This window comes from Nicotiana tomentosiformis, chromosome 11 (genome assembly GCF_000390325.3).
Source record: "Nicotiana tomentosiformis chromosome 11, ASM39032v3, whole genome shotgun sequence".
NCBI lineage: Eukaryota > Viridiplantae > Streptophyta > Magnoliopsida > Solanales > Solanaceae > Nicotiana > Nicotiana tomentosiformis.
In genome coordinates, this window is record NC_090822.1 from 65478613 (window position 1) to 65494154 (window position 15542).

The 15542-nt window shown below is 37.8% G+C and overlaps 1 protein-coding gene across 1 annotated transcript; it reads right to left on the reverse strand.

Moving 5' to 3' along the window:
• Positions 1-6706: 6706 nt before the first annotated feature.
• Positions 6707-14498, reverse strand: LOC104103189 (transcription initiation factor IIF subunit beta). The gene is made up of 6 exons (XM_009611074.4): positions 14162-14498; positions 12532-12640; positions 8169-8299; positions 8010-8084; positions 7445-7594; positions 6707-7051 (listed from the first exon to the last, which is right to left on the reverse strand). Exons 1-6 carry the CDS (start codon positions 14354-14356, stop codon positions 6932-6934), a joined length of 780 nt encoding a protein of 259 aa, XP_009609369.1. The 5' UTR covers positions 14357-14498; the 3' UTR covers positions 6707-6931.
• Between the last annotated feature and the right edge of the window lie 1044 nt (positions 14499-15542).

Below are 15542 nucleotides of genomic sequence, written 5' to 3' on the forward strand. Positions count from 1 at the left end.
GTCAAATTATGCCTTATCAAAGGCAGCATGCCTATAATCAGCAGCACCAGCAACAGTTGGCCTACCAACCACCTCATCAACAATAGGACAACAACATGGTAGAAATCAGGGGTATGATGCAACAACTCATTGGAACAAATGGTAAGATGCAAGAAAAGTTAGCAGCACATGATTCAGCAATCAAAGGCATTGAAACTCAACTGGGACAACTGTCTATGGCCTTGAACAATCGCCTCCAAGGAACATTGCCTGCAGATATAAATATTAACCCAAAGGAGCAAAACCCAAATCAGCTAATGGCAGTGAGTCTCAGGAATGGAAGAGATTTAGACAGAGAGCAAGCAGTTGTTCAATCTAGGAGAGAGACTACGCTAACTACTCCGGTTACATTAGAGGCAGATGGGTCAGCAGAGCTTACCGAGGTGGTAGTTGAACAAGCACATGTTGACAAGGCTAAGGCGAATGAAGGTGAACAAGTCTCAGAACAGGTGGCACCTCTTGAGCCAGAAGCTTCCAACAAAGAAAAGACATCAAGTAGTGGACAGAGGTTGACTCCTACACCATTGGGAGTTATGCTTTTGCTAAAGCATTGTGTGACTTAGGAGCCAGCATAAACTTGATGCCCTTGGCAATCTATACAAAATTGGGCATTGGCAGAGCTAGACCGACCTCAATGTTGCTGCAACTGGTTGATCGCACAGTCAAAAGACCGATAGGAATTCTTGATGATGTGCTTGTGCAAGTGGAAAAATTTGTATTTCATGCAGACTTTGTTATTCTTGATTGTCAGGTGGATGAAGAGATACCTATCATTCTGGGAAGGCCATTCTTAGCCACTGGGAGAGCATTAATTGATTGTGAGACTGGAGAGTTGAAAATGAGGTTGAACAATGAAGAAATAATATTCAACGTTCAATAATCTATGAGGAGACCCAGTGAATTTGCAAACTGCTCACTAGTGGAGGCCATGGATGTGATACTGCAAGAAGAGGATGAGACCCTTAATGTCAAGGATCCACTAGAAGCCTGCTTGATGAATTTGGAAGAGATGGATGATGAAGGGTTGGCAGAGTGGGTTATGGCTCTTGAAGGTCAAGGATTCTGGAAAAGGGAACCCAGTTCGAGCCTCTACGCTTAGAAGAGAGAGTAACACTACCTGCAAAACCATCAATAGAGGAGCCACCACAGCTGGACTTGAAACCGCTTCCAGCCCACCTCAGATACGCCTTCTTGGGGCCTAATTCTACTTTGCCTGTTATTATATCATCTGGTTTGCTAGCTGTGCAGGTAGAGCAACTATTGCAGGTATTGCAAGAATGTAAGACTACTATTGGTTGGACCATGATAGATATAAAGGGTATCAGCCAAGCCTTTTACATACACAAGATTCTTCTGGAAGAGGGGCACAAACCTTCCAGGGAACATCAACCACGGCTGAACCCGAATATGAAGGAAGTAGTAAAGAAGGTAGTGATCAAGTGGCTGGATGCGGGTATCATCTTCCCCATCTCTGACAGCAACTGGTCAGTCCTGTCCAATGTGTGCCGAAAAAGGGAGGAATGATGGTCATACAAAATGAGAATAACGAGTTGATCTCGACTCGTACAGTCACGGGGTGGCGGATTTGCATGGACTATAGGAAACTGAACACAGCCACTCGAAAGGACTATTTCCCATTGCTTTTCAATGACCAAATGTTGGACAGGTTAGCTGGGAGGTCCCACTTATGTTTCTTAGATGGATACTCGGGGTATAACCAGATCTCAATTGCCCCAGAAGACAGAGAGAAAACATCCTTCACTTGTCCATATGGCATCTTTGCCTTTCGGAGAATTCCCTTTGGACTTTGCAATGCACCAGCTACATTCCAGCGGTACATGTTAGCCATTTTCACTGACATGGTAGAGGATATTATGGAGGTATTCATGGATGATTTCTCCGTGGTGGGGGATTCATTTGAAGATTGTCTTCACAACTTAAGAAGAGTGCTCAAAAGATGTGTGGAGACAAATCTGGTGCTGAATTGGAAAAAGTGCCATTTTATGGTACAAGAAGGAATAGTATTGGGGCATCGAGTGTCCAGTAAGGGCATTGAAGTCGACCATGTCAAGGTTGATGTGATTGAGAAGCTGCCACCACCCACTTCGGTAAAGGTAGTGAGAAGTTTTCTTGGGCACGCCGGGTTCTATAGGCAATTCATTAAAGATTTTTCTAAAATTGCTAACCCCTTATGTAAGATGCTTGAAAAGGATCATCCCTTTGTGTTTTCTAATGATTGCAGGTTGCTTTTTGAGGAGCTGAAGAAGAAATTGGTGACTGCACCCATCATAGTTGCACCCAACTGGGAGCAACCGTTCGAGCTCATGTGTGGCGCCACTGATTATGCTATAGGAGCAGTCTTGGGGCAATGCAAAGACAAGATGATGCACCCGATTTACTATGCAAATAGGACGCTCAACGGTGCACAGCTCAATTACATTGTAATGGAAAAGGAAATGCTGGTTGTAGTGTTTGCTTTCGACAAATTCAGGTCGTACTTAATTGGTTCAAAAGTTATTGTTTATACTGACCATGCATCAATTAGGTACTTGATAGCAAAGAAGGAGTCAAAGCCACGCTTGATTCGCTGGGTTCTTTTGCTACAAGAATTCGATCTGAAAATCCGTGACAGAAAGGGGACGGACAATCAAGTGGCAGACCACCTCTCAAGATTGGAAGGAGCTGAAAAGAGAATGGAGGTTGAAGACATAACAGAGACATTCCTGGATGAACAGTTACTTGCTGTGACAATAGTGGAGACGCCATAGTATGCTAATATTGCTAACTATTTAGCAAGCGGTATTGTACCTTATGAACTCTCCTCAATTCAAAAGAAAAAGTTCTTCCACGATTGTCGAGCCTATTATTAGGACGAACCTCTATTGTTTAAAATATGTGTAGATAACATGATCCGGAGGTGTATCCCCGAGAAAGATCAACGTTTTGTTTTGCAGACTTGCCATGCTTAACCATATGGTGGACACTTTGGAGGAATCCGGACAACAGCAAAAGTGTTGGAATCGGGATTGTATTGGCCTATCCTGTTCAAGGATGCCCATGCTTGGGTCAAAATTTGCGATGAATGCCAAAGGACAAGCAACATATCTCGCCGTCACTAGATGCCGATGACCACAATTCAAGAGGTGGAGCTTTTTGACACATGGGGATCGACTTTATGGGGCCGTTCGTCAGCTCGTATGGTAACAAATATATATTGGTAGCGGTTGACTATGTCTCCAAGTGGGTCGAAGCGGTGGCTCTCCCAACCAATGATGCAAAAGGGGTGACAAGTTTCCTAAAGAAAAATATCTTCACACGTTTTGGCACCCCGAGAGTTATAATCAGTGATGGTGGAACCCATTTTTGCAATAGAGCGTTCGCACGTCTATTGAAAAAGTATGGAGTTCGCCACAAAGTAGCCATACCATACCACCCACAAACGAGCGGGCAAGTTGAAGTGTCCAATGGAGAAATTAAAAGTGTCCTGACAAAGACAGTGAATGCAACAAGGACTGATTGGGCGAAAAAGCTGGATGATGCATTATGGGCGTACCGCACAGCATTCAAAACTCCAATTGGTATGTCACCGTACAATCCATCCACCTATCCATAAGTTCATGTGCTATTCTCTTAATTTCTGCAACATGAAAATCATACATTCGATGTTTATTTCACACCATATAGAATAGTACGTACAGAAAGACCAGAACTATGTAAATATCCCTCGTAACCAGGATAAGATCACAAATACCGAATCCATCATAACGAGACCTTAAAAAGATTGATGATATACGTCTGGAGCCATAGATCATTAGCGTGGTTTTTTCCTTCATATTTACTGCTAGAGAAACTAAGAATAGGGTGGAACATGGGCAGAGCTAGCTAGGAGGGCGGGAGCGGGTCGAACCCCTTCGCCGGAAAATTACATTATATATACTAGGTCAAAAAAAATTAATGTATATATTGGGGCAGAACACAAAGGTGGTAGAGACCCACTGAAAACTATAGGTGCAGATACCAGAAGACAATTCTCGTCTAGCAAATTGCAAATTCAGATTGACATACTGAATTTAAAATACATATTCAAGCTTCAAAGTTACTTATAACTAGACTGTTATTACTAGTGAACTAATAAAAAGATGAATAACATGAAAGAATTTTTTGACTTGTGGGAGAATAAATGCAATTCATTATTCTTCAAATTAAGAGTCCAACACGATGCTTTAAGCTACAGGTTGCATGATATTCCTTATACTAAACAACAATATAGACGCACCAGTCAAAAACAGATACTCCCCTAACACGACTTCATCTTCTCAACTCTCTTAGAGAAGTTTGTATATATATGCTTAAAAATACTACAGAATGATCAACATTATGAGATATCCTGAAGCAATGCATGACACTGGAAAATATCAGCAAGGTCATGCACATTTTCACAAGTCAGTTCAAATTCTATGCATATTCCTTTTTTTATTTTTAACACAGAGATGAAAAAGCATCTAGAACATGCAGACTAGATATAACAGGCAACTTGTATTTGGCATGAAACTTAAAGGCAGCCTGGACTAAATATAAACTAGCTAAAAGATGATATAGACTCCATTTAAGCATTTCCGAAGATTCAAATCGTCTGAGACTATTGAAGCTATAAAAAAAGGTACAGTCTAAAAGAAGCACTTGTCTACTTACATGATGCATATGTTTTTTAAATTTACGGAAAAGGGTCGGAACTGCCCCTGCCCCTGCCCCTGAAGTATTAGAATTGGTACAAAATTGCCCTCCGTCCACCTATTTGAATAAAAATGCCCCTATCGTTATTTTTTTGGCTCAACATTACCCTTATTACTAACAGAAAATTCATAAAAAAAGAAAATTTAAATAATATTCATGTGTCACCGTCCCATTGGTCTAACATAAACCCCAACCCGTAACCAACCACCCGCCTCAATTTTAAAACATAACTCTCTCTCTCTCTCTTCGCTATTTCATTTTAGTGAGCATTTACTTACGAGTGTATGTCTACTATTATTGATGAGGCAAACTCAAAATTGAGTTCTATATTAGAATTATTTTTATGGAAGATGGAAGGAATTGTCATATTCTTCTTAATGCAAAAAGTTTAGATTCTTTTTGTTTATGCAATGGGTATTTTTTATTATATAACTTTCTTTATTTGAAATTTGTGTGTGTGTGTGTGTTTGTTGAGGGGGGGGGGGGTTCTTCACTATTTTTTGTCATTCCTCCGTGAAAATTTGAGGATTTGTTTTTATTTCACTATTTATTCAATTAATATATAAGTTTTTCTACTCCGTGTAACGAGTATTGTGCAATTGTCACATTTCATACACACTGGGTTCATATGATGTACTAATAATAGTTAACAATTTTTTTAAAATAATTTCTTCAGTATTTATTTTCTTATTTTGATTGTTATCATGGATTCAATTTTCTCGATTACATTATTGTGTTAAGTCTAGTAAAAAAAGGATTTTCTACTCATAATTTGCAAATGAGATAGACTACTGTGTACGTTGCTATTTCCGGCGGATCCGCTGATGAATTCCGCCCAAGTAGCAGCAAGGCGGATATATATATATATAGAGAGAGAGAGAGAGAAAGAGAAAGAGAGAGAGTTGTGTTTTAAAATCGGAGAAGGTCAATATTCGGACGGGTTAAGGGTGAGTTTAGTTATATTTTAGTTGAAGTTTAAGTTAGGCCAATGGAACGGTGACACGTGGATATTAATTAAATATTCCCCCCTCTCCCCCAACATTTTCTGTTAGTAATAAGAGTAATGTTGAGCCAAAAAAATAACGGTAGGGGCATTTTTATTCAAATAGGTGGACGGAGGACATTTTTGTACCAATTTCGATACTTCAGGGGTAGTTTTGACTCTTTTCCGTTAAATTTATAATGTCTGACTAACCATTTTGGTCTAAAAGGTAAAGGAGCATGGAAATAACATAAAGCTAACTGCCAATGCAAGTTTGAATTTGAGGCAATTGCCACAAAATGACATTGTTAATAAATATATAGAAAGATGCAGAATGTTTGATTTGGAGGTAATTTTAAATTTATCCACTACTTCACCACAGCATAAGGGAAATCTATTCATCTCATTACAAACTGAAAAGCATTCCTAGCATCAAGGAAAAATTAAATAAAACTATAGCCGAACATGATTGGAGACATTAGATAGCGCACTGTCACTATTTTCATTTGACATGGAGCGCATATGTAAATATTGACATCGCTAAGAGAAACAGTAATTTTCGAGAAAAACCATGGATACATAACAAAATTCTGCTGTTGAATCTCATACTTTTCTCTCGATCTCTAATTAAACCAACATTTTGCATTGTGAACTTGATTCTAAATTTGTCCATAGAACAAGCCTAACCTGAACAATGACTCCATGGGAACAGTCCAACAAAGCTATCCCAAACCCCTCCCCCGTCAAGTTATTTCCCAGCATTACTTATTTCCAATGATAACATTCCTTGAGGTAATGATACTTATCAAAACAAAACAAAATATTCCTTGAGGTAATAAAAGTTAAAAGGACAGCCCCGTGCATTAAACTCTTTGCTTTGCACAATTTTGCTAGATTACATTGGGTCTTATGTATGCAATGTTCAGCGACCCAGCAATTTATACAATAAAGTTGGCGAACCTTCTTCCCTTTTCCATGGGGTAAATTTATACAACAAAAGAATAGAGGTTCAGTTCTATAATTCCATTTCCATAAAGGACAAAATTCATACATCCATTCATGATTGACGATGACAGCGTACTAAAGCACCTATCAATTGGTGAAAGATAGAGGTATAATGTTCACGACACTAATTCTACCAAAACTCTAGGTTCCACGACCTAACATAGGGACAATTCATTCAGCACCTGTGTCCTCTACAGATTTCTTATACTCTGGCTTCAACTCGTATGTTCCTTGGTTTGTTCCTCTTTTATTGTACACGCAAAGCTCATTCAATATCTCTTTCAAAAATTGCTGCAAAACAAGTAAAATAGTTAGATATAATATCATGAGGTAAGGAGAAACGCAACCACGCAGCTTCAAAAGGAAATATATCATTTTTCTGTTCTCTCTTTTTGTTGTCCCTGATTGAGAGGACAAAATGGACATATCTGAGCAAACATGGAAGCAAAATTATGTGATGTGACTTGGATTACAAGAGCTATTGCAGTGAATCTCACACTTCCCTCAAGAAAACAATGGGTATTAACTTCATTCTCAGAAAAAAGAAAATAATGAGTATTAACTAATCTCAAAAACAATAGGTACTAACCAAAAAACCCCAGTAAAGTAAGCGTCTGATCACAAAAAGAAACAAATAACTTAACGATTTTATGACAGAATAGACATTCCGATCAGACAACATACCGCAGGTTGATCTGTTTCTTGCACCAACTGCTTCAAAGTCCAATTGGGTTGTCTCTCAAAAAGCTTAAACATGATATCTTCCAGTTCGCCACGGTCCCTTCTAGTTCTCTTGACTTCTGGCCCCTTAACAGGAGCCGCCTTCTTTTTGTCCTGCATGGGAACAAGGATGTAAAGAGGCTACTAATTATTCCATTAACTTTCTTGCAGAGATTAGAAAAGACAATGGGGAGCATTTCCATAACATAAATGAATACAGTGAGCAAAATTGGCAAAGTACTCTGACAGAAGGTCATACAAAACGAGGTTTCAAGGAGGCGAAATAGTGAGTGTGTAACCCAATTGTATGCTCAATCATACTTTGAAGATCATGAAAAGCATTTCTCTGTCTCAAGAAGGCATTTACTAAAGTTACAACTTAGTAAATTGCAGCATGTCAAATCATACACATTATATGACCTGAAATCCTCTGAAAAGACAAAATCTTCCAAAAGTACATAAAGCTGTGTATAAAAATGGAAAGGCAAGATTTCTAAATGTTCAGAGGAATAGATGATGGTCCGTATACCTTAGAACTGGACGCAATCAAGCCGATCATCCCAGGCATGGGCCTCATATTGACTCCACGATCATTATCAATGACCTGATTTTGCAGTAAATTAATCAAGGAACAGTTAAGACAAAGTGCGAATGTTTTAGAGAAGAGATCAAATGATAGGAGATTTACCTGTATTTGTCTGTTCTTGATCATTGACTTATTTGTCCTTTCACGACACATTTTCCTATACTCCTCCATGTTACGAGTATGAGGTGTCATATCAAACTTATGTTCGACCTTTCCTTCCATGGAAGCTCTTCCTTCAGAAAGAACAATAATTCGGAGAGCAGAGGTTGAGAGAGTGAATTAGGTAAATTAAATTGAAACCTGAGTTGACTGTAACGCTTTTTCAGTTGGAAAAGCTTAAAACAAAAACCGTCAATTTGTGAATTCCTCAGTACTATGATAGATAATGTAAGCAAAGAAAAAAAACCATCACCAAGCAAATAAAGCTTATGGTGCAAATTACGATTGGAGATTTTTGAAATTATTCTAAAGTCATATATTGATGATATTGCAGAAAGAAAAGAATTTATAATTTAAAACACAAAATTGACATAAACTTCATTATCTCATTATCTCAGAGTTAATGAAGGAGAAGTAAACAAAGAGGCAAAGGAAAGAGAAAAGAACTAGAAACACAGAGCCAATGAAAAGGAATCAAAGAATGTGGAGGCCACAGCGAGAAGTAGCCAAGAGATTTTCAAGGAAATTAAGCCTCTTTAACTCCTTTAGAGGATACCCGGTTATTCTATGAATGTAGGAAAACACTCTAAGCATCCAACCCAAAACCTTGAGACAAAGAGTGGAGTGGCCTAAGAGATTTATATAAACCTCTTTGGATGCCCCTGCATACCTTTCGTGGGACTTTAAATAACTCAACACCCTTCCACACTATTGAATTCTTAGGGTAAACACATGGACTTAAATGCATACTTAGAAGCATGAGAATTATCAAAGGTTGACTCTGATAAAACGTGAAAGAATCTAAGCATCCAGCGTAAAAATATCTTAAAGCAACTGGTGGAGCAGCCCAATACTTTTACAGATCCCTCTGGATGCTTGTGTACGTGATCAGGGTTGTAAAAAGCAAGCGCTTCCTCGCTTAAAGCGAGAAGCGAAGCAAGGTATCTGACGCTTCTGTTAGCTGAAGCGTAGCAGATTTACAAAAGCGCTCCTCCTCCTCCTCCTCCTCCTCCTCCTCCTCCTCCTCCTCCTCCTTCTTCTTCTTCTTCTTCTTCTTCTTCTGTTTCAGCGTCCAAATAGCAGCGAAATGCTGGCAAATTATTTTTTCCCTTCAGTTCTTCTCCTCTTCTTCTTCTTCTTCTTCAGATTCTTGCACTGTTTCAGTGATAAAAAGATTGAAATGCTGCCCATTTTTTCGTTTCAATTATACTACCCTTCTTCATATACTTGCTGCATTTTTTTTCATATCCTTTATTCTTAGTTCTTATTGCCTTTCTTATGTGTTATGTAGTTGTTCTTTTAATGGAACCAAAAGAAGATAGGAAAGACCCGACTTGAGCTTATTCTGCAAGAGTTAGCGAGACCAACAAGATGGCAATTAGAAGTCTTTTTGTGACAAGATTTCAAATGGGGGAATCTATCGCCAAAAAGCGCATCTAATCGGTGGTGATCCAAACGTCGCATCTTGTCATAAAGTTCCGCCGCATGTGAAGGAAGAATTGAAAGCATTCCTTCAAAAAAAAAAAGAGTTAAAGACTCAAATGCTTCATGAACAAGAACTGCATAATCTTGATGATGCCGATGATGAAATAGAAGAAGGTGACGATGGTTCGTCGCTTCCATTAAAATCACAAAAGCGGGGAAGGATACAAACAATGTCTTCTAGTTGCGGATCTACTGGTAAGACTAAAGGTCCTATGGATTGTTATTTCCCGCAAAAACCAAGAGATAAGGGAGGGAAAAGTGGTAATCCTCAAATTGATGCCAAAGCAATTTTGAGGGATAGTGCAGTTGCAATGTTTGCGCGGTGGATGTATGATGCAGGTCTTCCTTTTAATTGTGTTAATTATACTGACACTTTTTCTGCTTTTGTTGAGGTCGTAGGCCAATATGGCCCAGGAATGAAGCCTCCAACTTATCATGAAGTTAGAGGTTCATATCTAAAAAAAGAGGTGGAAGAGACTAACAAAATCGTGGAGCACAAAGTAGAATGGAATAAGTTTACTTGTTCCATTATGATGGATAAATGGACGGCAAGAAATGGAAAAATGGTCATCAATATCTTGGTGAATTCTCCTAAGGGAAGCTTGCTTCTTGAGTCCGTTGATGCAAGCAACTCTTCTACCGATTCAACCAAAATGTAATCCTTGTTCAAGAGTACAATAGACTCTATTGGAGCAGAAAATGTTGTTCAAGTTGTCACGGACAACGCCAGTAAAAATGTTAAAGCTGGTGATTTGATGTCTGTAGGGTACCCGCATATTTATTGGACTCTGTCTGCAGCACATTGCATTAATTTGATCTTCGGTGACATTTTCAAGGAAAGACCCTTCAGTTCAGTCTTTAATCAGGCAATTAGAGTATATTCCTATATTGTTCAAAGGCCTTTGTTATTGAATATGATGAAGAGATTCACTAAACAAAGAAGCTTGGTGAAACCTACAAAGACAAGATCTGCTACCGTTTTCTTGACTTTGCATAGAATGTATGAGCAAAAAAGCAACTTGAAGAAGTTGTTTGTTTCAGATGAGTACACTAACAGTGCCTATGGAAGGGAAGCTCGAGGGAGAGAATCTGCAGATATTATGCTTTCTAGGTTCATGCATTGAAGATTGGTGGTCCTTTAGTTAAAATGCTTCGTTTGGGGGATGGGGAGCAAAGACCACCAATGGGCTACCTTCACGACGCAATGGATAGGGCAAAGGAGGTTATTCAAAACTCTTTTAGTGATCAAAAAAAATATAAAAGAGTCTTTGAGTTCATAGATAAAAGGTGGAGCGGTCAGATTCATCGCCCTTTGCATGCAGTTGGACTTGTTTTGAACCCGGAACTATTTTATGACAATGAAGAGAGGATTATAAGAGATGAAGTATTGTGGAGTGGATACATTGAATGTATTGAGAAGTTGATACCTGAAGAATCCGTGCAAGATAAAATAACAGAGCAATTTAGTACTTATAGGAATGCTGAGCAACTTTTTGAAAAAAACATGGCTATTAGACAAAGAAAGATGAAGTCGCCAAGTGAGCGAGTGCTTATATGTTGCTTTATAGTTAATAAGTTATTTCTTTATAAATATTATGTTTTGAATATTTGTTCTACTTCTACAGTTGAATGGTGGAAGCAATATGGCCATTCCACTCCAGAATTACAAAAGTTTGCCATCAAGGTTCTATGTCTAACGTGTAGATCATCCGGGTGTGAAAGGAATTGGAGCGTGTTTGAATATGTAAGAACTAAGAAGAAAAATTTAGTATATTGAGATAATTAAATTATATCTCAATTGTCCTAATCTTATTTATTACTTATTATTTGCAGATTCACACCAAAAAGAGGAACAAACTAACCTTGAAGCGTCTCAATGATCTAGTCTTCATTAAGTACAATAGAACATTGAGGCGTCGTTACAACACTCGCAATATAATTGATCCAATTAGTTTGGACAACATCGACGATGCTAATGAATGGCTAACTGGAGTCCCGGAAGATCATGCAGATGAAGAAGTATTTGAGAAAACTTCTGATTTCACTTAGGGTGATATTGCGAAGGCGCGTGGAATTGGGGAGAGGATTTATGGTTTGAAGGGGAGTACCTCAACTTCAAGCTCACAGAGGAAGGCAAAAGAAGCAACTACTTTGTCCCTAGTTGATGAAGAAGAAGAAGTTGAAGAAGATGACGAGCAATATAATAATGATAGTATACAAGAATTTGACAATCTTGTAGAAGAATAGGATGCGCATTTTGTGCTTTAATTGATGCTACTTTTTAGTTTTTACGTTGAAGTATTGAACATTTGCTTACAGTTACATGTGTTGTCTATGCAGTATTTATTTTAATTTTTTTTTTAAAATTCCGCTTCACTTCAAAAAAGCGAGCGCTTCGCTTCTCGCTTTAAGCGAAAAGGGGTTTGTCGTTTTTCCTCGCTTCACGCTCTTCAACAACACTGACGTGATGTGTGTTTTTTAGATAACTAAACAAACAATAGAATCATGATATCAGTACCCAAACCAATTGCTAACAAATAGAAAACTAAAATCTCCAACTGAACCTCACAGTGCAGATGGAGGAGCCTAATCAGAAGCAGAAAGATACTGTTTTGAGACAAAAATAAATCAGAGAACTCAAACTGGTCCTTCAGTTCACTAGGTGTACCTAAACTTATAATGTTTTGAAGAAACAAAATGGAAATAATCAACCTGATTTAACTCCCCGAAAACAATGCAGATCAAGCTAAGAACAATAGGAAACATCATCAAACATTCACATGACTTTATAACACTTAAGTGACAGAGCCAAGATACTTACCTTGAGGGGTCTCCGAGAACACACACATTGGGACAAAGTCTTGGAACATATTCAAGGAGTAACTTTTCGGCACATTCCCAGTATCATTTCCACCCATCTCCATAGTGAACTGTATATCGTAAAGATTCCATAAGGGTAAAGATGCATATGAACAGATCCAGCATATAAGCAATGGATGCACATGCACCCACTGTCTCGAACACAGATTACATCCATGAAAATATCAGGATCAGACTCTATATATGAACATATAAAATTTAAACAAACATATATAAAAAAATATGTATCAACATTAAGAGGCGTTGGACTTTTTTTTTTTTGGATACTGTTTACCAGCCTTGAACCCTTGACCTAGTAGTTTGGAGAAAACTCCCCAACCACTATGAACAAGGATGGCCGGTAGAGACGTTGTATTGTCTCATAGGGGTGGGCATAATACCGACCGAACCGAAAAAACCGGTCGAACCGAAAATTTCAGTTTATTCGGTTTCGGTTTTTTGGTTTATTCGGTCGATTTGCGGTTTATTATTTTAAAAAGTTCGGTGTTCGGTTCGATGGTCAGTTTTAATTGTTCGGTTTTCGGTTAAACCGAAAAACCGAAGAACCGAATTCTGATACTACAATTTCAAGTTCACACTCTTGACTCTTCAATTGACCACGAAAATTTCAAATGATTCACGAGAATTCAGCGAGAAATTGATGAACTGCGAGAACTAATGCAAAAGAGGTTTAAGCTAAAACTGGTACCTTTTTATCTAGTGGAAAATCAATATTTGGAGTAGAAAATAGTCTTCTAGCGGTTTAGTCGACAAAGCATGGAATAACTTGGAAACTCTCCTAAGCTAAAAAGTCTGTAGCTTTTGCTTAAGGTTCAACAAACACGAGACGATTTTCGTTGAAGACAGTTGTTTCAACATGGGTTAGTTGCTTAAGGTTCAACATGGGTTAGTTGAAGACATAAGAAGCACTTGCATCGGCTGCAAAAAGTAATCTATTTTCGTTGTTTCGTATTATTTTTGTCATGGCTTGAAACCGAACCGAACATGAATAAACCGAACCGAAGCGAAGTTATTATGGTTCGGTTTTGGTTATTAAAATCACAAACCGAAAACCGAATTAACCGAACCGAAATTCTACAAAACGGAACCGAACCGACCGATGCATATACAAACATTTAAAAACCGACTAAAAGAATGCATATACAAACCTTTAAAAAAGAATCTAAAAGTACTCTGTATATACATTAAGAGGTACATTCACCGACTTTAAACCCTAAATTCACCACGGAGACGCAGGATCATGTTCCACAGGAATTGGTACTCATTAACATCCTAATTTCTCGCATACGGTTACCTATATTGGTTAAACCTAGCTCTCTAACAACAATGAAAAAACAAACATAACAAAAGCACAAATATGAATTTCGCTCCAAGAAAATATCATAGATTTCAGATGATTTTTCTGCCTACGTACGTTTTATTTCAAGAAAATCAAGAAATTAAATTCCGAATTCGGAAAAAAATGGCGTGTTTATCTTTAGTTGTTTACTAACCGCACATAAACTAACTACGAGATAAGATCGACTATGAAAGCTGATTTTATTTTTTTTTGAGATAAAAGAGAGGTTTACTTTAAGAGCAGAAGATTCATCGGAATTAAGAGGATCAACAGAGACAATGACTTTAGAAAGTTGCGGTGAATCGGCGGAGGCGGCGGCGGCTTGCCATGATTTGGAAACAACTAAAGGACACTTGAGTAACCACACTGCATCCTTCGACTTTGCTGTATCCACTATTATACTACTGTTGATGTTATCTTCCTCCATCTCCGTCGGCTGTTATGATCGGTTTTTGGATAATTCTGCTCCTCCGGTTTCGACGGTGGCGATGTCTGAAATTGGAAAAGCGGAGGACTGAAGTGGACCGAGATTGAATCGGGTGTGGCTACGGATAAAAGACTTAAGTCTACGTGGGAATTGTGAGTTGTGACTTGATATATCACGTATTCCTTGAGTTTTTTTTTTTCTTTTTTCCTTTCCAAATACTCCTTGGAATTGGACGTGTGGTAATTCTACACGTACTAAAATTGAGAGTTCGAATTTTAGCAATATCAGACTAGTTTGGTTGGAAAATAAGTTATTTTGAGATTAATTATTTCGGAATTAGTTATCCCACGATTAGTTATTTCACTCTTTCATGGGGATAAAAAAATACTACAATCTCGGGGATTAGTTATCCTATAATTTTATCTCAATCAAATATGGAATAAACTCATCTCAAATTTAATTTCGAAATTAATTATCCCTTATTTCTCGTACCAAACGAGTCCTTAGGATACTTAAAAAAGGAATTATACGACTATAGGGGCATCAGTTAACAAGACTAAATTTTAACGGTTTAAAACCTGTAGTACTACTAATATACATGTTTGAACTAAAGCACTCGCAGTTAGATTTGGGTTAAAATAACTTGGATCAATTTGAATTAAATAATGGATAATAACACCTAAAACCTTTTTTTAATAAAGAAGGGGGCATGAGGTGAAAGAGAGAAATCTTCAATCTATATATAATAGGAGAGGCAAAACAATGATAGGATGACAAGTGTCATCACCAGAAAAATAATAATCTAAAAAGAAAAACAAGGATAGACTAACAAGTGTGATCACCAAAAAAGGTTTAATTTTAAAAAGCAAAATAAATAAATAAATAAAATACGTAGCAAAATATTTACCCGTAAAACAGTACAGTTGAATTTGTAGCGTGGTTTATAGACAAGCGAATCGATTTGACCCTAAAACGATAAAAATAAAATTAAAATTAAGATTTAGCGATTGAAATTAAAGAAGATAACAAGCCTAATTCCGAACTCAACCTTTCCGAGAGGAAAAGTGAAAGTAAAGTTAAAGCAACGATGAAACTGTTAAAGTGAGAGCTTAAATAGTAAAGTATGAGAGCAAAATAGTAAGTATAGCTTTTGCGTGTGGAATGTTTCATGCCCTTGCAATGGTGT

Bases quoted from the DNA above. Each gene is read 5' to 3' on its own strand.
- LOC104103189 (XM_009611074.4), bottom strand. From the start codon at position 14,356: ATGGAGGAAGATAACATCAACAGTAGTATAATAGTGGATACAGCAAAG. The intron at 12,641-14,161 runs GTAAACCTCTCT...TACGATATACAG, and splicing joins ATGAATCTTCTGCTCTTAAA to TTCACTATGGAGATGGGTGG. The intron at 8,085-8,168 runs GTAAATCTCCTA...CTGCAAAATCAG, and splicing joins TCAAGAACAGACAAATACAG to GTCATTGATAATGATCGTGG.